Here is a 22,768-nt window from a genome sequence, read left to right as displayed (position 1 = left end):
ACTCTAGGTCCAAGGAAAGACCATATCAGACTCTGACGTCAAGAACCATAAAATAATAAACTCATGTTGTCTGAAGCCACTATTTTCAGTGGCTTAAGCCACTAAGTTTGTGGTTACCACAAGAGAAAAGTAATAAAACCTGGATGTGAAACATTACAATAGAGTGTTTTAAGTTAAAGGAAAGATTTGTTAGAAGACAGAAAAAAAGGAAAATGTCCAAAGCTTGTTTCTTGAGTTAAAAGAAAGACAAAACAGTGCACATTTTCTTTGCATTTACTTTTACTGGAAAAAAGAAAAAACAACAACAAAACATTTTTTTTCAAAAGAATCAAAAGACCATTACACAAGATTGCACAATCACTTACAAATACTGTCAATTAAAGGTAAGTAGGCTAGTCTCACAGAGTCCTTGTCTAAGTAGTTTTCTCCGTATGCAATACACTGACAAAGTCATTCTCAGAGCTGTTGGGCTGGATTCACAGTCCCGCTGGGCATGCTCACTGCATTTCATAATTGAATCACATCAGATCTCAAGTAGGAACTCTTCCACCAAGATTTCTATCATGAGAGCAGTTTAAACAGTCACCTTCTTTCCATTTCCCACTGGCTTTTTTCGTAGTCAGAGGTATAGTTCAGCGTTATCCAATGTCTTTCTCCATTTACCACACAATTTACTCTCCTTTGTTTGGGACCTAACTTCCTCAGTCTTCACATTCTTTTCAACCACCACTGTCTTTACTGTACAATAAGCTGAGTTCAGTGTAAATATAGAAACCAACATCTTCAAAGGGGGAGAAAAAGAAAGGACCACCTGCTAGAAAAAGGATACAAGGATGATAGGTAATTTCAGGAAGCCCTGGAAAGGACTTTTTGCCATTAACATTAGCTTGTAAAAAGCAAGTATGAAACTTAAAAAAAGAAATCAAATCTGATGTGTGTGTGTTTTATTTTGCACCATTATGAATCAAATACAAATACAACTAATAATATGCTCTAAGTTGCAACATGAAACAAGAATGGTAACAGCTTACAAATGCTGTGAACGTTCAGTTCTCTTCTGAGACATGGGGTATATCAATACTCCAGTTTTCAGAATCCTCCCCTGGGCCTTGTAATCACACGTGCCACAGATGGACCTGTGTTTTTATTTTTCCCCCAGAGGACCGGAGTCTGCAATTCTTATTAGATTCAAACTCAAGTTACAACTTAGCAAATGCTACATGCTTTATTAATGATTTTATGCACCTGTGAGGTCTACTTAGGACCCAGAAATTAATTAAGAATATAGAAACAATCTCTTGAAAATATATATCATATCTCTACATATACCTCTTTAGGAATTATGTAAAAGCCTAACATATTCTGTGAATTTGATTTTTATAAGTAGTTTTCTAAAACAAACCTACACATAATTTTTCCCCTCAACAGTACTGATAAAATACAGGGCACCTTTTTCTTTCAAGTATTTGGGTAAAATAGCATACCCTGAGAATTTGGGGTGCAAACCTACACCTTGTAAACTGTAGAATGAAACTCCTCAAGCACCACATAGGAAAATGTGTACCGTGATGGTTTTAAAACACAGAGACTATTACTGAATGTGTCTTCTCATGCACATATAATATATACTTATCATGAGATTATAGTCAGTCTACTTAAGAATCAACACTGTCCTGCAGTCCAAAGTATTATTTCAGGTAGCATGAGCATTCAATTTGTAACAAACACAGACTTCCATTTCTATGAAATATGAAAATAATTTAAATGCATTGGATCTCTTTAAGAGGCAAGAATGATGAAATCAAATCTGAAATTAAAAAGATTTATATAGCTATGTATTTCTGAGTGACATAGGATGGTTTTGAAGTGCATGTTAACATTTAAGATTCATCATAAAGATGTCAAAATGTAATTTGTATTAGCTTATTTGTTCAATCATATCCAGAGAGCCATACACATACAGACATAACAGATGCAGACAGACATACAGAGAGCCAATATGTTAGGTCACTAACTGCATATTTGGGCTTCATTTCATCCTGAGGGCAATTTCAGAGAGTGTTTTTCAAGAAAATACATTCTGGTGAATTAAACTGTTGTACTGGTTACAAATTTGTTCAGTTTTCCAACAACAATTCAAAAGGAGCATATTTAAACCTGACCATTTGACCAACAGGGAAAAAGGGAAAATGGGTCAAGATTTCTACACAAAATACCCTGTGGTTCATCTGGAAAACTACATTTTCACATGTAACCCCAAGAAGAGATGGCCAAAGGCAGACTCTGCAATTCTAATTAGATTCAAGCTCCAGGAACCCTATAGGAAATGTTACATGCTTTATTAATGGTTTTGTATTTTTAAACCATAAAAAGGTAGCTTGGTAGATGAAAGGACACTGTTAGGGTGATGGTTTTATGGGCCAGAAGGTTTCATATACTCCTGGCTTTTTCTACTTAGCTTTGGTTGAATAAGGAAGGACTCAACTACTTCATTCAAATATCAACACAACCTCAAGAAATAAAACAATGAAAAGTGAGGATTTAGATTTACCTCATGTTTTTAAACATGTTCCCCTCTATCATTTGAGGTGGTAAATGGCCTAGCAGCTTTGCTTTGTACGGCTTGATGAAATAGAGAACCATGAAATTATCACAGATGATATGGTATTCATAGAACACTACTTTAAAATCCCTTATTTTAACCACTTGGACATTTACTACAACCAAAGCAGCTTCTCAGAGGACGTGGCCTCTCTCATAGGGCCAACAAATGAAAAGTTCTTTTTTTCCTAGTTTACCTCATTGTGAAAATTTGAGGCTCAGATCTGTTAGGGGAAAATAATGATAAATAGTGATAAGTAGCTTATGGGATCCCCAGACCCTTGGTAGGTAAGACTCCATCACATTCTCTGGGAAAGGAGATGTCTCTCTTTTTGGAGACCTGGAAGTAGTTGACTAAACACGAGCACTGGGTTTTCCTAAAAGTCACATGTAGTTTTGAAATAGTCTTGTCAATTCTGGTTCTATCTATGAAATTGTATCTGAGTTTCACAGGATGTGTTCAATACTTGAGATTTCGGTGTTCTGAAAGCATTATAAGTTATTTGAGTACTATGTTTGAGATCTTTAACAGATTCTACATTCTTGTTTCAGTATTAAGTGACCAAGACCCAGAGCATCTCTACTGAATATAAGGAAGGGCTGATGCTGTGAGAGACGCTTCCTAGTAATGAAAAATTAAGTTCTGGGCTGAATCTGTTGATGGAGTTGAGTAAGATGACTTCTATAACAAAGGAATAACACTTCCCCCAATTATGGCACAAGGACATCTTTTCCAAATACAGAGACTATTCCATATTTCATGCTCCGTATCTCATAGAGGCAGTCTCCTCATTTCATAGCTCATCAGCCCAATGATTGATTGAATTGTGACCAGAGCTGACTATTCCTGTCTCAAACCCTTCCTTTTACCCAAAAGAACTTCTTTTCAGAATAAGATCCCTTTAAGGAAAGCCCTGAATATGAAATTGAGGTTTTTTTAAAAAGAGTACAACTGAGATGGAAGCATAAAACATATCTTCAGTCATGAACAGTATAAAGTTCTGTGGTTTCAAGATGTAATTTTAAGCAAAAATCAATATTGATGATCATTAAAATAAAAATAAGGCTTTAAAAATTACCGTAATGCTTTATCTTTTAAAAAATAAGTAAATAAGAGGAGATTCCTTTTTGAAAAGCCCAGGAGAACCTTCAAGTTATTCTTTTTAAAAGTAAGAAATATTTCAATCTAACATTTGTTGAATATATAATATATTAACTCACTTATAAATTATGATGAGCTAAATATTTATCTGTTCAATCAGCTCTTCGAAACTTACCATGAACACTCACTAAAATAACCTTCAGAAGTGGGCTACAACTGAGGCAGTATTGAACGTCAATGAAAGATTCTATGATTTGGATTCTCGACATCTCTTAAAACCATAAGGAGCAAGTGATATAAACCTAGATCACTGCTATTGGTGTGGTGATGGCTGGAGAGAATCGGAGCCACCAAATCAGAGTTCACTTTCTGCTCCACTACCCCAAACAGGTCACACTTCAGACTCCAAACAATCTGTGAGAGAGAGGAGTATGCAACTATGGAGGGAATCATTAAAGAAGAATATAATCCTCCACACTCATAGCAAAGCTTGGATTCTAGAGGGAAATAGATATTTTATACCTTTCTGAAACTAAGACCTTAATCTTTAACGCAACCACTGGCTCTCCAGTCTTTCAAACCATTCTATTTTAAGGCAACAAATGGTGTCATGGCATTGTTCCGATGGGAAAGTTAAAACAAGGCACAAAAGTTAAAACCACTGTTTTTCACAATCACATTTGAAATCATGCTAAACCAAATAAAAGGACATGTAAAACATAACCAAGAGAATGACTAGGCTTGGCTGGTCTATGATTCAAAATACAGACCCATCATATTGAAACCCAGACAAATGCTACAACTCTGCCTGCCAGTGCTGATATATTGTAAGAATCTGTAGGGAGATTTGTGACCCAAATGACTGATTTGTTGTTGGTTTACAACAAAACCAATCTTATTCTGTTGTATGTTTTGACTGAACTACAAGAACATGTAAGAGATGGTTTGCCTAGTCACAAATGCAGGAAGGAAAGATGAAGGGAAAGCTTATATTAAAGTACAAAAGGAAATAGTTTTACATAGGAAAAAAACGCAACCATTCAATCAGCAATAACACAAAGTGTCTTAACAGGGTTATTCAGAAAAATATAGAAACTTACACACTTGTTTATAAGAAGCAAAAACTAAGAATAACGTATCTAGGGGAAGTTTTTCTGGTGGTTCTTAGTGTTGTTACAATGAAGCCTTCAGATTTAAGAAGGTTTGTCCATCTTTCTGTCTTGCTCCTATAAACAAACATAGTCAAAGAAAAGACTGTTAGTTCCAAAAGTAAATTTCAGTCTTGAGGAAGCAAGCAAAATGCCAAGATACATTTTATTTAACTATTTGGCTAATTTCTGTGTGAATAATGCTGAAGTTCACATTTTAAAATTGGAGAATGTGTTTCTGAACCTACTAGACATCCTACTGACTTCACGAAATTGCCCCAAATGGAACATCTTTTTGAAACTTGAATTAAATACAGTCAATCCATTCAAAGAGTTAAATATTTAGTTTTACTGAAATCATCCATAACAGAAAATAGTATAACAGATATGTTCTTAAAACATACAAAAATGATATTTTAATTGAAACATTTGAAATTAACATGAGATATTAATTTAGTTAAATGAATAAACTCTATACTCTAAAGTGAATGGTCACCACCTAAATTGTGTGGAATTTCATACTGTGCATTTTGTTTGAAATGAGATATACTGGTTAGAGTCTATAACTTATTTCAATTCATTTTAGAACAAGCACTGATGTGTTCAAAATCTTACTGAAAATTAGCCCTTTCTTTCTGTCAATCTCTCTATATAGTGCATATCTAATAGAACTTTGCCTAAAGAACTTTTTAAAATTAACCTTTGGGAGTTGAAATTTGAACATAATACTATGAAGACAAAAATAGAGTGGCCTACAGGTAATATTTTTTTAGGGATTAGACGACTCTATCATGTGAAAAACAACCTTCAAGTATCAAATAACAGCTATCTAATCAATTATATGCAATCAGAGTAGAGTGGCAAAGGATATTTTAATCCTGCCATCTAGAAACTGACCTGTGTTAAATATATGCTTAAGGAAAAAGAAGTCTATAAGATTAATTATAGGTTTAGAGCTCATATGTATACATTTCAAGTTTGTTGATTTTACCCTTCTGTACTTGATATCAAGAAATGACTTTCAAGAGAAAAGGGACTGTTGTGGGTCTGGAAACTTCTCATTTGCTAAAGGTTTTCTACCTTAGGACACACAGAACAGGAAAAGAAAGCATAATTACAAGGGGAGGAGAAAATAGGAGACCAAGAAGAAAAATGTCAACATGGATCTAAGGACAACTCAGGCTGAGTCCTGTCGTGAAGCAAAGTTTGTAAGGACTCCTTGAGCAGAGAGGGGAGAGAGACAGAGAGAAACAGTGTGAGAGAGAGACAAAGAGAGAGGGAACACCCCAGGATGGGGAGAGCAAGCTGAGGAATGGAGGAGAAATCTGTTTCTACCAATTGCTGGGATCATTTTCAGGGACTTGTCTAGATAACATCTTTCCACTCATTTGTGGGATATTGCTTCTGCTAATTGGAGAAGGAAATGGCACCCCACTCCAGTATTCTTGCCTGGAAAATCCAATGGATGGAGGAACCCTGTATATTAACTTTAGAGGATCTATGTTTAAAATCTTGAAAGTAATACGGTTGCTCCAATTCCTATTAAGGCTAAAATAATGATTGCCAGTTGAACCTGGCAGAGGCTCATGACGAAGTCAGAGAAGGGAGGGAGTGACTGTACTGTCACCAGGCAGTCTGGCCTGGATGACTTCCCATGATTTTAGGACGGAACCCATGACAGAGTTCAGCTGGGATGTTGGGTCAGACTCTCCCTTGCTCCACACGGGCCTGCACCCAGAGAGAGGGGAAAACCACCACATGCAGCTGGCACCCTATGCCAGGAGCTGTATAACATGCTGAAAAGCGTGGGGATACTAGAGAACCCTGACCACAGCCAACTCCTGCCCCAGGGGGCCAGGCAGCATGCAGAGCTGTGAGCATGACCTCCGGTTTGAAGAAATACTAAGAAATCCTGCATACCGGCCCCTGGTGCTTCCCTGAGAGTATGCAGGAAAAAGGGCTGACTTTCTGTCTTGGTGGAGGCCCCAGAGAGATGAGGGGCGTCTAGTCTCCAAGGAAGATTGAACTCTTATGACAGGGCATGGACTGTGTGCCATGTCCTTTGCAGTGATTTTATGATTCAGTCTTCACAATGCTCCTGCAAGGTATCCCCACTTTACCCTTGAGGAAATTGAGGTCCAGAGAGGGTGAATCATTTGTCTGGGGGAAGACTTTGAGTCCGGGTGCCTGACTTCAAGGCACACATACCTGGGTTTTAGTCAAAGCCACACAGCTTCCTTTGGACTGAAATGCATGTCCCCATTGGCATTTAGCAGACCCTGCTTTCAAGTGACATTCCACACCTGCTCCCCACCCCCCCCGCCGAGTTACCTGTCCTCCCCGCCAACACAGATTACCCCACCCCATCCATACAAACACTGACAGCCACAGCCCCTAGAAGTGCTGAAACTATTTCTCTTTGGGATGTACAGTGTTCTAATGACTAATGAGAGCTAATTTTTTAATCAAAAGAGAAACACACATGGAGGCTTAATATATGCTAGACATTGCCAGATTCAGGATCAGTTTCCTACCTTATTCTCTCCCTTTTTCCCAGTTAAGAAAGAGGGACAATTCACAAGGAACTGAGATGTGCAGGGCAGAGAGGGAGAAAGTGGGCAACACATGGCCACTGAGCTCAAAGGGCCTGGATTTCAGCTGGTCTCTTGATCTGGGACAAATTATTTTTTCATTTGTCAAATGGGGATAAGAAAGTACCCACTGGCTTAAAGACAAGCAGCATGATGTTAAATCTTGGTATATAATAAATGAATACACATTAGCTCTTAATTTTCCTTTCTTATTAATTTTATAGAGGTTTGAGGAAAATACAATGAAAAAAAAAAAAAAAACCTGTAGAGAAAAGCACAAAATAATAAGAATGAGGAAAGTTACAATCCCAGGAAAGAGAAAGGGAGAAAAGAAATACAAAAAAAAAAAAAAAAAAAAAAGACAAAAGGAAGATAATACAGCAGCAGCTATATATAATCATCAGGAGAGGAAGCCACAATCAAGGTAGAAAAAAATAGATATAAATGAATTGATTCAGTAATGTGATCATGGGATGAGCTGAAAATGAAACGTCGAGCGTGTTGCCTGCAGCCCGCCCTCTGACCTCGTGCGCAAGGCTGCCAAGAACACAGGTGAGGGAGCCGCCACAAAGAAATGATCAAAAAACAGAAAGAAAATTCTCAAACAAATGGAAGGGGAGGAAAAGAGGGAAAGTAAGGTGTGGGCCCGACCCCAGGATGGAGGAGCAGAGGGAAGAGTGGGAGAAAAAGAGAAGGGGACTGGGCAGCATTAAGAAAGAGGCAAATGGAAACAGACTCTGGTCTGGGATACTTCAGTTCTGAGCCCCAGTTCTGCCCTAGATGGACACTATGACTTCAGAGGGGTTAGCCTGAATTTTCTCCTGCCATCTTTACATAAGGGGACAGGGTTTGATGATCTAAGGACCCCATGGGGCCCCTTTAGATAACCCTATGAAAATAGTTTCCCCTAAATCTGCTCCCTTTCTCCTTCCTCTTCAGTTGCTGATGTCTGGGGCTCTACTCAGGAGGTAGAAATAACTCTGAAGAAGTGAGGAGAAAAAGAAAGAACAATGACACAGGAACAGTATATAGCACACTCAGAAATGAAGAAGCAAATGGGTCAAGTATTAAAAAAAGAAAAGACGTTCAAAGGAAACAAAATAATTGCAGTCCCCACTGGGTGGCAGGCATGGTGCCAATGAAAGTTTTCTGTTGTTATTATTACCTGCTTATCTTTATGCCCTTGTAAATGGTATTTAGTATCAAGTCTCAGATACAATTTTAAAGCAAAAATACAGCATGTAAGTGGGTGGGCAGGAGAAAGCAGGCGACTGAACATGTTAGGGAAGGAAAAATATAGCTACATGCCTCAAATGACAGAAATCTAAAATAAAAATAATCTCATCAGAAAAGGCATCAAAGATACTGTGGAGAAGGGACTTCCAAAACGAAACATAACAAACAACAAAGGCCTAAAACAGAAGAGGCCTAACAAAAAAGGAGAGAGTTAGGACGTTTTGAACTGGTATGCCCAGCACACTGGTGTGTTCCCAGTGGGTTTCTGTTGTAACTCTCTGGCCACCAGCTGGGAACAATTTGGTCCATTTATCACACTGTGTGATGTCGTTGCTAAATACAAATAAAATACATAATATTACTACTTAGCTTCTGAGATGGGTTGTGACCAGGCAAAGATTGAGGAACACTGCAATTTTGTTCACAGGAAGAAGAGAAATAGTAAAGACACACCTATGAAAGGGAAACGAGAGGAAAATTCATACCAGAATAATCCAAGAGGAGCAGCAGCTGGGTATACTCAAATCTATACGGGGGAGAAAGTAAGGCTCCTGGTTACAACGTGCAGCTAAAAATAGATGATGAAATACTTATTATTTGAGCTGGAAGGAATCTTAAAGGTTAAGACAGGATTTGAACACTGGTTTTGCGGTTCTGTGTGTTCAGCTTATGTCTTCCAGCTGGAGTGCAGGCTCCTGGCTTGTATTAATAGGATGGTCACATGTGGGCTCATAGCCTCACCACAGAGTTCACCGTGGCTGATGGAGTGTAAACATGTAATTCATGCTTGTGGAATGAATGAAGGAGTTAGTGCATTTTATTAAACATTCATTTTACAAAAGTCAAGAGAATCAGAGCAGGTCCGAGGTGTCCTGGCTGCCAGTCCTGGGCTCATTAGGCTCCTCTGCCATCCTTTTTTTGTTTCATGACTCCTACCAACAAACAAACAGCATACTGTGTGGTCCAGGAGCCAGGAGCCAGCCCCTTGGGTCCTGGTTCTCTCCCTCTCTGGAGACCTCAGCAAAACCACTTCTTTCTAAAGCCCCAGTTTTCTTCTCTATGAAATGCTATGTTTGGATCAAGTCATTTATGTGACTTCTTAGTTGAGAGGGGCACATAAAACCCTACTCTACCTCAAGAAAATACTCTGGAATAAGTCTACTTTTCAAAGGAAATCTTAAACTGAAACTAGCTTCCAGGCCTTCTCACACTGACTGTTTGTACAAACACCAACAGATGAAGGGGGGTGTACCATGTAATTCTTGCTGTATCTGAACCATGTTTAAATTTTTTCACACAAGGAAAAAAACTATACATTTCCTTTTTTTAAAACCTGACTTTTCTTTGGCAAGTGGCATAGAACTTTCAGGATGCTGAGTCTTGAAGGATTTTAGTTATCAGCTGAATTTGGGTAATTAGATTTTCACCTATACACAGAAAGCTAATAATTAACTCCTCTGTGTGTGCATGTATTTGTGTGAGTATGTGTATCAATTGCTCAGTTGTATCTGACTCTGTGAAACCCCATGGACTGTAGTCTGCCAGGCTCCTCTGTCGACAGAGTTCTCCAGGCAAGAATCCTGGAGTCAGTTGCCATTCCCTTCTCTAGGGGATCTTCTCGACCCAGGTCGCTGCATTGCAGGTAGATTCTTTACCTTCTGAGCCACCAGGGAAGCCCCAGTTATTTCCCTGACTAGCCTTAAATCTTAAAGCCAGCTTTTGCCTTTCTGTCTATCTTCAGGGTTGTGGAGTAAAATAAATGTTAAAGAAAGGAAAAGCTTTCAAAGAAATCACTGTTCAAATCTCTAGTGCAAAAAACCTGGGTTTGTATTTGTGTCTGATGGAAACCACGCCGGCCTAATCTCTCCAGACTCAGCAGACAGGAGAAGGGCCAGAGGCAGCTGCGACAGGACACGGAGCTAGCCTGTGCCACTTCCTCCCTCCTCGGGGCCCTGTCCTCCTTTCCCCTTGCCCTGCGCCTCCACAACTCACACAAAGGCCTCCCAGGATTAGCTGCTCCCAAACAGCCTTAGGTAAACATCCCACCTGTCCAGAAGATGAAAACACTTTTGTCTAGAGGCTACTTCTTTTCTTCTGCAAAGCTGTCTCTAAATTGGGGCCTCTTCCACATGCATATTTCTTTATTTTCTACATTGAACAACAGTTGCATTATTTATCTTTAATCTTTCCCTCCCTTCTTTATTTGTGTTCATTACATACGGCCCATTGCAAATTCTTGGAAAGGAAGAATTCGAATCATCTATTTCTAGATTAGAAGTGAAATGAGGGTTGTGCTTTTACCTGAATTTTTAGAGGAAGATCCAAGGATTATTGAACAGTGGTCTATTGTTTATTTTTCAGCCTAGTAAATATAATACATAGTAAAATCCCTTAATTTGGAAAACTTTTATATTTTGCAACAACTGTTACATGATCTGACATTCACACAAATGTTGAGCAGTAGAAATCATTGACACACAGTTGTCATGAGTCCTAGAGAGTTTGCATGCCCCAGAAAACACAATTGGTTTTTCATTTCATAAAGAAACAATGTTCCTCTCGTTCTTTTCAATACAGAGAAGACAGGAATGGCTTATTTTTTCCATGTAAGCATAGAAAGGGTTCCTCCCCTCTTCCTCTCCTTTCTTAGTTCAGTATGCTCTTAGCAAGGTATGAAACCCCATAGAAGCATTTATGCTGTCAACCCTTCCTCATGTGAAGACACAGGAGAAGGAGAGGGCAAATCTGTCCGCCCAGTGCCAGCAGCATCCTGCTGTATCTGAACGGTGTGTGTGTGTGTGTGTTTAGCTTCTCAGTCATGTCCATCTCTTACGACCCCATGGACTGTAGCCCACCAGGCTCCTCCGTTCGTGGAATTCTCCAGGCAAGAATACTGCAATGGGTTGCCATTTCCTTCTCCAGGGGATCTTTCCAAACCAGGGATTGAACCTGCATCTCCCTTTCACCACTGGGCCACCAGGGAAGCCTGTCTGAAGGTTGCCCCTGCCTTATGTGCTTGACCTAAAGTGTCCTGGTTCAGAAAATCTGGCTCCCCTTCCTATCAAGTTCCTGGACTGTCAGAATCCACATCTACTTCTTTTAGAGAGGGGAACAAGGGGGAGTTGATTCTTTTCTGATGGGAGAGAATGTAGATAGGAAAGGGTGCCTTGTAGGCATTCCCAGCAGAGCATAGTAGATTCACTCTGAACAGACTGGATCAAACACAGCAGCTTCACCCCAGGAGCCACTGCAGCTTGGGAATCTTCCATCCCATAGGGGTCAAGCTGTGTTTGCGCGCGCGCGTGTGTGTGTGTGTGTGTGTGTGTGTGTGTGTGTGTGTGTGTGTGTGTAAAATACCTTAAAGACTTTGTAAAAACTTTGGACTTGCCTAAACAAAGTATTCTGATTGTCTGAAAGCAAAAACGAGACCTTAAAAATAGGCTCTTTGTATAAGAAACTTCAAGAGAAAGATGTGGGGGATGGACAGAAGCCATTCTGCAGATTTTAGAAAACCTCTTAACAAGAAAATGTCAGCCTTTGACTCTCCTTACTCTGAGGAGCAACCAGAGTAACGGTGTTTCCAAAGATGTCCTGTGCCTCTGTCACTTGGGCTGCAAGGAATAAGGCTCACTCCACAAAATCCAGACCAGGTTTTCACTTCTTCCCCCTGCCAACCTTCACCCAAGGCTAATCCTGATAGATCCCTCCTACTCACTGTGGGAAAAACACTCAGGCAATTTGAAAAGGTCAAAGGGAAAAGGCCAGCCGTGGGGCTGAGGAGTGGGGAGAGAAGGACGCTTCGCAGGAAAATTAGCTCCCTAATAATTTGAATGGGGTTCTATTCTTACGAAAATACCTCCTCTGCTATAAACCTGCGACTTCAAACACAAAGCATTAGGACTCCTCTTAATCCCTCAAACCTGATTATCAAAGTGATGGTCACTCACCAGCAGCTGCTCCCTTCGGCTTTCTGGTGACCACTCATCATCTGTGTTCCACCACGAAGCTCATGGTGGTGCCGTCAAAGGAGGGGGGTGCGATGATCCTCGGCCCCAGGGGCTGTGAGGTGATGCTGATGACAGGCTTGCCATGCAGCTGGGCAAAGCCCTTGGCCCCCACGAGCTGGGAGGTGGCTGCCGGGGCAGAGGAGGAAGAGGAGGCGGGAGACTGACCAGAGGCCATGAAGTAGGGGGCCTCAGTGAATGCTGCAGCTGCCTCTTTGCTGGGGGGCTCTGCTGCCAGTGGGGAGAGCTCACCGCCCCCTGGAGTGCGAGCAATTGGTGTGGGCTGCAGGGCATTGGCGGGCAGCACCGTGGGCAGAAACCCGGGGTAGATCATGTAAGTGGGTCCATAGGCCCCAGGACTCAGGGCCAGAGGAGGCACAGGGAGGGACATGGGAGCCACTGCCTGCTGCTGGGAGGTCATTGGCACGTCCACATACTGCCCCGTCTCAGGGTCAAACAGTCTCCGGGTCATGGGCTGTACTGGTGTGTCCACCAGATAGTACTGGCCGGTGGTCACATCCAGGAGCATCTTGCGCTGGGTCTGCTGAGGTGGGGGCTGCTGGAAGGGGTCTGTGGGGACAGGAGCTGGGGCGGCAGGTGCCGGGGCTGGCATGCCTGGAGGGGAGAAGCAGAGGACCTGGGGCTGGGCACTCTGTAGGGTGAAGGGCAGTGGCTGCTGGTGGTAGATAGCGGTGGGGGGATGCTCAGGGCTCTGGGGCCCCGCAGGGGCAGCTACTGTCTCCCGGGGGTGGTCAGGTTTGGTGCGCCAAGCTGGCCGGCTGGTTCCACTGACCTGAGAGCCCTTGGGACTAGTGGGGACCTGACTGCGGGCACTCAGGGGGGGCAAGCTGCAGAGAGTGGCCGTGGCTGAAGAAGCTGGGGGTCCCTCCCTCCCTGCCCCAGGCCTGCCTGGAAGCTCTCCAGCTGCAGAGCTTCCTTTAAGAGGGATGGTCAGGTAATTCTCACAGTCACTATTGCTCTTTTCCAAATTGCTGCCGATTTTCCTGTTGGTCACCTCTTCCAGAGGTGCCCGGGTGGCCGGAGAGATCTTGAGGGACCGCAGTCCCTGCGATTTGATTCCCTTGGCGGCTGCCGAGGGACTCTCTGGAGAAGGGCCTTGCGGGAACTTGCCAGCGACTCCCCCAGTTTTCTGGGTGCTGCTGGCACTCACAGTGAAGACGTTCCGTTGGCTGGGGAGCGGGGGCAGGGGCTGGGTTCTGTCCACATCCTTGTGCACTGGCGGAATATAGAGGGACCGGGGCCGCTCCCTGGCCAAGTTCTCAAAGGCAGCCGCACGGGCAGACACACTCTCGGTGCTGGGGTTGGAGTTTCTCCGCTGTAGACGCTCTGGGCCCCCTCTGAGGACCACCCCACCTTTGTTCCCGATGCCCCGTGGCTCCTCCGCCTCACCCAGCCGTCTGGCCAACTTGTCGGGGTCAGCAGCCCCGGCCCCTTCCCTCTCCTCGCTGGCGATGAGCGACAGGACGTGGCTGTCGGTCAGCAGAGGCAAGGGGTCACTTTTCCGCTTCCACTCGTTCCTGTTGAAGCTGTACAGCTCTTCCATGGACCTCACGGCCGCCGTCAGCTTCTCCAGGGCATTCCGAGATGTCTTGGGGCCTTTCCCTTCCTCCTTGACCTCCTCCTCCTTGACCTTCTCTGGGGTCCTCTGAGCCTTGGAGACGATCTTGAGCACAGGCAGGTAGGAGCCCTGCTCAGGCTTGTTGGGGGCGATGGTGGCCACCGGCAGCCTGCCAGATGCCCTGTGCACCAAAACTGTCCCTTCTGGCGAGGAGGAGTTCAGGACCCGGCCGCCTCCCTTGCCCGCATTCTCCCTGGGCTCTCGCTCGGTGCTGTCCTCCCTGGGGTTCACCACAGCCTGGCACGTGATCACCATGGGGGACAAGGATCCGGATCCCCCAGTGGCAGGAGCCAGCTGCTTGGGTTTGGGCCCAGTCAGCCCCTGCTCTGGGGTAACGCTGCCCTTGTCACTGCTGTCCCCTGACCCCTTGATTAGTTTCCGGACATCTCTCACCTGATGGAGGGGGCCTTGAGCCTTGGACTTGTCCCTGACGTCTCTCACCTGGAACTGGGGCACTTTTTCCAGGTTGTCCCCCCGGAAGAGCTTCTGCTGGGCCCTGCTGTTGTCCTCAACGGTCTTGAAGAGGTTGGAGGCACTGCCGCTGGCCAGTTTGGGCGTGAGCAACTTGGCAATGTTGAAGTCCGAGCTCGGCTGCTGCACGCTCCCCAGGCGGATCTTGATTTCGGGAGCCTTGGGTCGGATCACTGCCGTGGAGGTGGCCTGAGCAGCAGGGTACTTGGTGGCCTGCTTCCCCGGCTGCTTATCCCTGGGTGTCTGCTGGATGTTGGGGACGAAGAGGCGAGACATGATGGTGGACTTGCTGGCAGAGATCTCCCCCAGGTCGGCCCTCCAGTCACCCCCCTTGGGGAGTTTCAGCTTCCCAACGGGGGCCCTTTCTTCTCGCTTCTCAGCCTCTTTCTCCTTCCAGGACCGGAATGCACTGTTCTGACTGCGGAGGAAGATGCCCTTGACAGTCTCTGAGGCACTCTTTTTAATTTCACACACTTCTGGGAGTCCATCGGCAAAATGACGGCCGGAGCCTGCGTGGCTCTCCCGAGGGGCGCTGGCTTTGAAGATGGGGGATTTAGACCCAGCTACGGCCCCCTCCCCCCCGGCATCGGACATGCTGACCACCGTGTACTCGGAGCCGGCCTCCGAGTGGCGAGAACTCTGCCTCTGCAGGCGCCTCTCGCGCTGCTTCTCAGCCCCGGGCGGAGGGCCCTCCGTCTCCTTGGAGGTGCTGGAGAGGTGATGGTGGGATGTGTCGCTGAGTTCTCCCCTCTCCATTTTGAACTCGTGTTCCCTCTGCATCTTCTTGGAGATGACATTTTTGAGCAGGCTGGAAGCAAACTTGGACTTCTGGGGGCCATCAGCGCGGGAGGCCGGCTTGCCGCTCTCGGAGGTCTCTGAGCCATCATCCGTGTACACCGACCCGGGGCCCTTGCTGGGGCCTTTGGTGGCCTTGCAGGGCCCCGCGGCCAAGCTGGCTTTGCTCTCACTGCGTAAATTCAGAGGCTCGAGAAGGGTGACCACGCGCGGACCTGACTGGACCTGCTTCTGGAAACACAGAGGTGTTTCCACGTGTTTGATCTCACCCTCGACTTTGCTGACCACGAACTCCAAGGCCTTGGTCTGGGACTTCTTGGATTGGATGTAGAGCTGGTCTGCCGTGGTCCTGGCCGCACCGCCCTTCCTCAGCCCTGCAGCCACTGAGGCCGCGCTGCTCCTCAGGAGGCTCTGTTCCACCCTGGCTCCAACACCTCCACATTTTAAGTCCAGGAAGGTCGACCAGCGCCCAAAGCCGACTTCGGAGAGCACGGAGGACTCCCGGGAGCTGATGTTCAGAGCCTCAAAGTAGGGGTAAGCGAGGCTCCGGAAGGCCCGGGAGGTGAGATTACGCACCTCTTTGTCCGCATCGTCCAGCTCGCTCACGGCACTGGAGGCTCCACTGGAGTAGTCCACCAGCTCCTTCGCCCGGATGGCCCCGCACCGGGTCTGCAGGCGAGCAGGGACGGCGATGAATTTCTTTGCATGGTCCTGAGCCACGGCTGCAGCCGGGTCTTGCTTCAGCGAACTGGAATTGTGGTCAGCAGCTGTAGAGATGCGGAGGCTCATGTCGCCTTCATGCTTGGCAGCATAAATAATGTTTTGCTTTGCACACACGTTGCTAGGCTCATTTATAGCCCGGGAAGTCGGTTTGATTGATAGGAGGATCTGGCTTGCTGCGTTCCCACAGCTGCTGGCGGCGGTGGCTGCTGCTGCCCCTGAAGCCGCCTCCGGGGGCTCGGGCAAGGGCTCCCGCGGGGTGGCCGTGCCAGGCCCCATGGGTGGGGGAGTGGGGTCACCGTCCGAGGGGCCGCTGCCCACTTCCGTGCTGCTGGTGTCGCCGCCACCGCCGCCCGCGCTGGGCCGGGTGGGGTCGCTGCTGGTGGGGCTGGGTGTCCGGGTGGCGTTGGTGCTGGGAGTGGTGCTAAGGTAGCAGCTGTTGTCGTCGTCCTCTTCGGTCAGGGTGGTGACATCCTCTGGGGTCTCGTCGCTGCCACCGAAGGAAGCGTAGTCCACAAATGAGTAGATCACGTTGTTGTCCTCGAAATCCCAGCGGGAGGCCAGGCCCACGTCGAAGTCCATGTCCTGCTCCACCTCGCTCAGCTGGATCTCGTGGGTGGTGATGTAATGGGCCTCCTGATTTCTGGGGGGGTCCCGGCTGCCCTGAGACTTGGCAATAATGTCTCTGCACTCTGTGGCATCTGCTTCCCCACATCGCCCTCTTCCTCCCCCTCCTCGTCCTCCTGCTTTTTCCCCTTCTTCTCCCTTGAGCTGGCAGCTCAGCACATTCTCACCACTGTCACTCTCGAAGCCTAAGGATGAGGACGAGGTGGCCAGAGCCCCTGTAGACGTGGTGGTGCCATCCATCTTGAACAGGCCACCTTCTTCTGCTCCATCCACCGGGGAGGAGAAAGAGGAGGAAGAGAAGGGGTTGCTGCCCTCATCGGTACCGGAGAGCTGGGATCTGCAGAGTTCCAAGGGGCCAGAATTCTTCAGTGAGGCTGGAGCTTCGCGCTCTTGACTGCTGACTTCGTCTTGGGCTCTCTCCTGGGGATTCTTCGAGCCCCTCTGATCCCCTTGGCACTGCTCCCGAGTGAGTCTCATGGTCCGGGGACTGTCCCTTGGGACTCCAGCTGAAGCGCACATCTCCACATATTTTGCTTCTCGCAGGGAGGAGGCTGATGGCTTGGGAAGCGGCTGCAGCTGCTGCTTTAGCTCCTGGCTATCTTGAGCTCCGCTCACCCCGTCCCCCACCTCCTTGGATCTGGCCTGCAGATTCAGTTCAGGAGGGGTGCCTTCCATTCTGAGCCCTCTCCTAGGTGTCAGCGACAGGAAGAGACAGTGGTGAGCAATGGGACTGTCCTGGGTCCCTCCCTGGCCCTGGAGGGGCTGCAGAGTAGCCCGAAGCAGGGTCCCACGTGCCTGGACTGGCCCCAAGGCTGCAGGCACCCTTGCTACCGCCGTCACCACCTCCCAGTTCTTCAGCCCCTGTGGCGGGGCCCAGGCCAACCTGAGGGAGGTAGGAAGGCTCCTGGGTGGGGTGGCAGAGGTGGTCCGTGGCCAGGGGGCTGCTGCTCTGGCCGAGACTGTGGCCAGCTTCCAGCAGCCAAGCTGTTCTGTCCAGCTGTTGGCCTGACGCTGTCGGCAGCTAGGAGTCTGAATGCCATCGACCACGGAAGAAGCAGCATCTGTAGGTCGACTCCGGGACTTCCAGAAATGAAAGGAAAGCATGTGCTGTTTCTTCTGGAGCCTTGTCCCTTTCCTGGATGGGGTAAGAGTGGGTCACGTCATTCCAGAAATATTTTTAGTGTCCATTCCCCAGTCATACTGAAACCACACTTGAGGGAAGAGAGAAGAGGCTCTGAGATAGAGAATGTGGGAGGTAGAGAAGACGTGTGGGTTCTAATTGAAATCAACCAAATGTCCTATGTAATCTATTACGGGGATGTCTAGCAAGTACGAAATTATTCTTTACTCACTGCCGTCTTTCATTCCCAAGTCTGATTAAATGTGTCCCCCCACCACCTTGTTCTTAAATAAATCTGAATTCAGCAGTGCATTTCAAATCAATTAAGGACAGCCCAGAAAGACTTCAAAATCTCCTTTGGACATATGGCAGCTTTATGTTTGCCTGAAAATCTATGCCTTTTCTTTCTCTTTCATCTTAAATCAGTTGAGTTCTGGTAATACCACCTTTTGTAGGAATAAAACACTCTATCCCTCCTTCCCCAAAGTTCCACTTTATGAAACATAATCTGTTTGTTTAAAAATAGGAAGAACTCCTCCAGCCCTTACTGTTGACTAAAGTGTAAAAGGGCATTTTCAGAGACTTGAAACCAAACACTTGAAATAAACTTTTAATTAAAGTCACTAAAAAGCACCACGTGGTTCCAAAATGACACTACTTCAAATCCCTACAATCTCAAAAAGTTCCCTAAACTTCCAAAACCATGGCAAGACAATAAACCTCCAATTATATATATAGCCTGAGCCGCAGCCTCACGATTCAGTTACACTGGCTCGATTCCAGACCTGCAGGGCACTGACTGAGAAGGCACGGGAGAACAGCGAATACACTTACCCTTCACGAGTGCAATGCGGCTGGCAGGGAGGCCCAGAGAGGAAATGTGGCCCACTGGCATGCCCCATGGCACCGAAGCCAGAAGCCTAGGTCGCTGGCTCTGAGATCCTTTCATCTCAAACAATCCAGGAGTTGTGCCAGTGTATTTGCCAGGCAACCCCAGATGGCAGTTCTGTGCTGGCCATCCTCAGAGCAGATCCCTTGGGTCTATCAGTGGAGAATCACAACTCTTGGTTTGGTGAGATCTGGCTCCCATCACCTGCCAGGCCCAGTTCCACCACTATACATAGTCTATGTGTCACTTATGCCGATTGAATAAAGCACTATTTTAAACATTCACATTTGTGGGAAACAAAAATAACACCATCAACCATCCCCTTCCAACATGAAGGCCACCCCCGCACTGAAAAATGTTCCTTCCTCTGGCTGGGCGTGGGGGGAGGTATGGAGTGGGAGCCCCTAGCAACTGAGGCATCCACCTTCTCATCCATGGGATGTGGAAAGTGCAGCCCTGCCATTCTCCCGGGACAAGTCTCTCCTGCCCACATCACTGCCATTGAAAACACGACATAGGGAAGGCTGGAAATATCAAGTATCACAATGTGGGTAGAGAGCCAGAATGCTAGAGGCAGAGAGTAGAAGAGAAAAGGAAATAGAAGCAGAGAGGGAGAGAATGAAAGAACAAAAAAGTGAGAGAGAAAGCAGGGACTTGCTAAATTTGTGATCAAATTTTTGATTATGGAGCCAGGTGTAATGGCACAAAATCCTAGATTCTTAATGATAAAAAAATTGTGAATTGCAATAGTTATAACTAAGAGTTACATAGTGTTTACTGTGTGTGAGGCATTATCTGAGGCACTTTTGGATGTGTCTGTATTTATTTATTTAATTCTCATTACAGCTGGGTAAGTTAGGTACAATAATTGTAGTGAATTAACAGGCGGAAAAGCTGAAGCACAGAGATGTTAAGAAATTATAGTGAAGTTGCTCAGTCGTGTCCGACTCTTTGCAACCCCATGGACTGTAGCCTACCAGACTTCTCCGTCCATGGAATTTTTCAGGCTAAGAGTGCTGGAGTGGGTTGCCATTTCCTTCTCCAGGGGGTCTCCCTGATCTAGGGATCGAACCCCGGTCTCCAGCATTGTAAGCAGATGCTTTACCCTCTGAGCCACCAGGGAAGCCCAAGAAATTATAGAGCAGAATTCAAACCCAGGCTGTCTGGTTCTACAGCTCGCCCCTTCACCATGTTGCTACACTGCCTTGCTGACTTCCATACTCAAATACTCTCTGCTACACACAGACGCCCAATTAGACTGGAGCAGGACGTCCTAGGCTACTTCATCTGAATGACCACAAAATAAGCCATGTAACCATTTCTTGGTTTTGTTTTGTTTATATCATCAGCCTGCGTTCACATTATGTATTCAGAGATTAAGGAACATGAGCCTATAAATAAAATATATTTGTCTCCTCCAGGCAAGCAGAATACTTCCAAAGCCCCATTTTAATTTTGCTTTGAAGCCTGGGATGAGAAACCCCGAATACTACCTCAAAACACTGTGGGCCATACACACTCCTCAGCTGATTAGAAAACTGAGTTTCTGCCCATCAAGGCAATTATACCTCAAGAAGAAATGTTTCCAGCACTTTCCATATGGCCCTGTCTGTCATGACAACTCAATAGATTTTAGCAGTTTTGCCTTGCAGTTGGCAAAGCACAGAATTGAAAGGTCAGATGCCCTGGATGTAGGTTAAGCATAATTATTCAATGTCCTGAGTTCTAGAAGCTTACTTCCAGAGTTTTGCTTCTTCCAGAGAGTAAACCCTAGCCCAAACTCCCCACAAAGAGAGAAGATTAACTTAAAATAGGCACTTACCTCCAAAATACCTGTGTGGCTCCTTTTCTCTATTCTAAGTCAATGCCAGCATAGGAAAAAAATTTGTAGAAAAAAAAATTGGCCTTTTTCAAGTGAGGTCAATTTCCAACAAGTAGAGTTTAATTCAAACCACAAGTTCTATTTAAAAATCAAAAAAGCAGAAAATTTGGAGTAGGAAGACTCTATTAAAAAAAATTTTTTTAAAGAAACTCATAAATGGAAAAACAAGGACCAATCATAGAGTAAAGTAAGACTAAAGCACCAAGCGTCTGCTTCCTGGCATTTCCAGAGCTCTAGATTAGTATATGCTACTGTGAAATAATTTCAGTTTTGATGAGATAATTTTTCATCATTCATTAGCCATAGAGCCATTTATTCCTAACATGACTACAGTCATTTTTTTTTTTTACAGATGAACTCAGTGATTGCCTACCTGATCTCAGCTCTTGAGCAATTAGCAGTGACTAATATCACCAGCATTAACCCATGCTAAGCAAGCATACTTGCTAGACTAGGCAAGGTATACTCAGTAGATAACTTTATATGGGAATTCAAAGAGCAACAAAGGAAATGACTCATGTCGTTATATTTATCTCTGAAGAGAAAGTTTCTTAGCATTCCCTGAAACTCTTATGCAATGTATCACAGTGAAGAAAACTTTAACATGATTAAAGAAGAATGATGTCCAGGCTATCCACCAACCAGTGAAAGGGGATCATTATATTTCAGGCCTCTGACAGTGGCATAGTACGATAGACAAATACCTCATTCAAAAGCAAAACAGTTATCCAATGTAGACTACAAGACCAGAAATGAAGAGACAGGTTTAAACTCTGACTCAAACTAGACAAAGGGTTTTTCAAACACGGGCATTTTCAGGATTCTCTGAGGTGCAATAGGGGAGAGTCAGTTTCTGATTACTTTAAATTTGGAGTAAGTCTTCCCATTGCGTTTAAGTTGTGGTGCTGGAGAAGACTCTTGAGAGTCTGTTGGACTGCAAGGAGATCAAATCAGTCAATCCTAAATGGAATCAATCCTGAATATTCATTGGAAGGACTGATTCTGAAGCTGAAGCTCCAATATTTCGGACATCTGATGTAAAGGTTCGATTCATTAGAGAAGATTCTGATGCTGGGAAAGATTGAAGGCAGGAGGAGAGGGGGGGTGACAGAGGATGAGATGATTGGATACATCACATTCATTCAACTCAATGAATATGAATTTGAGCAAACTCTGGGAGATAGTGGAGGACGGAGGAGCCTGGCATGCTGCAGTCCATGGCGTTGCAAAGAGTCAGACACAACTTAGTGACTGAACAATAACAAAGGCTTCCCCAAAACACCTGCACACCTATTTGCACACACTGATGTGAAAGAGGCTTTTCTGTTGGCCACTGCTTAATGTCCAGAGTGTGGCCAGCTGTTTTTCCTCCTAGCCAAGGCTGACACACCTAAGAATTACATCTGAAAGAAAGCATCATTTTTGTTTGTTTGGTTGGTTGGTTTTTTGGCTGGTGGTGCCAAAGAATGAAGACAGGTAACCTGGATGACTTCTTACAACTACTAAGTGTTGGAGCCCTGGCTACCTGGCTCTGAGAGACTCAGACCCACACTCAGTTGATGACAGAGCTTTCAGTTCATGAGGTGGAGGTCACAGGCTCTTTTCCAGTGCTGGCCAGTAGGCTGTTCCACAGCCTCCACCAGCTGCCTGCACATGGGAGCAGCTGGTCACCATGGAGTCCAAGGAAACGGAGTGGCAGGATTAGTGTAAAACTATCTCTGTGAATAGAAAACAGTATGTCCCATGAGGATGAATAAGTAGCACTCTCTTCTTGTGCAAAGAAGAGCACGTTATCATAGAAGTGAGCCATGCACATCGGAGATGCAACCTCTTAGCTATGCCCTTAAAACTTGGAAGGACAGAAAGGGGCAGTTCATAACCAGAAATAAAATATTCATAGACACTCAAGCCTGCACACAGAGAGCAGAGGTGGTGCAGAAAGT

The 22,768-nt window shown here is 45.5% G+C and overlaps 1 protein-coding gene across 5 annotated transcripts; it reads right to left on the bottom strand.

Moving 5' to 3' along the window:
• Nucleotides 1-271: 271 nt before the first annotated feature.
• On the bottom strand, nucleotides 272-21,046 carry C6H4orf54 (chromosome 6 C4orf54 homolog). Of its 5 annotated transcripts, none has more exons than XR_008199603.1 (4): nucleotides 18,889-19,125; nucleotides 12,626-18,069; nucleotides 4,804-4,929; nucleotides 272-814 (listed from the first exon to the last, which is right to left on the bottom strand). XR_008199603.1 is itself a non-coding variant. In XM_052642259.1 (3 exons), exons 1-2 carry the CDS (start codon nucleotides 18,954-18,956, stop codon nucleotides 12,663-12,665), a joined length of 5,475 nt encoding a protein of 1,824 aa, XP_052498219.1. In that variant the 5' UTR covers nucleotides 18,957-19,125; the 3' UTR covers nucleotides 3,771-4,929; nucleotides 12,626-12,662. The 5 variants fall into 5 exon arrangements, 3 of the variants coding, with proteins under 3 accessions (XP_052498219.1, XP_052498221.1, XP_052498220.1); XR_008199604.1 differs by having other exon boundaries at nucleotides 4,808-4,929; XM_052642259.1 differs by lacking the exon at nucleotides 272-814 and having other exon boundaries at nucleotides 3,771-4,929.
• Nucleotides 21,047-22,768: the final 1,722 nt, after the last annotated feature.

Source organism: Budorcas taxicolor, chromosome 6 (genome assembly GCF_023091745.1).
Source record: "Budorcas taxicolor isolate Tak-1 chromosome 6, Takin1.1, whole genome shotgun sequence".
NCBI lineage: Eukaryota > Metazoa > Chordata > Mammalia > Artiodactyla > Bovidae > Budorcas > Budorcas taxicolor.
This window is presented reverse-complemented; position numbering and strand designations above follow the sequence as displayed.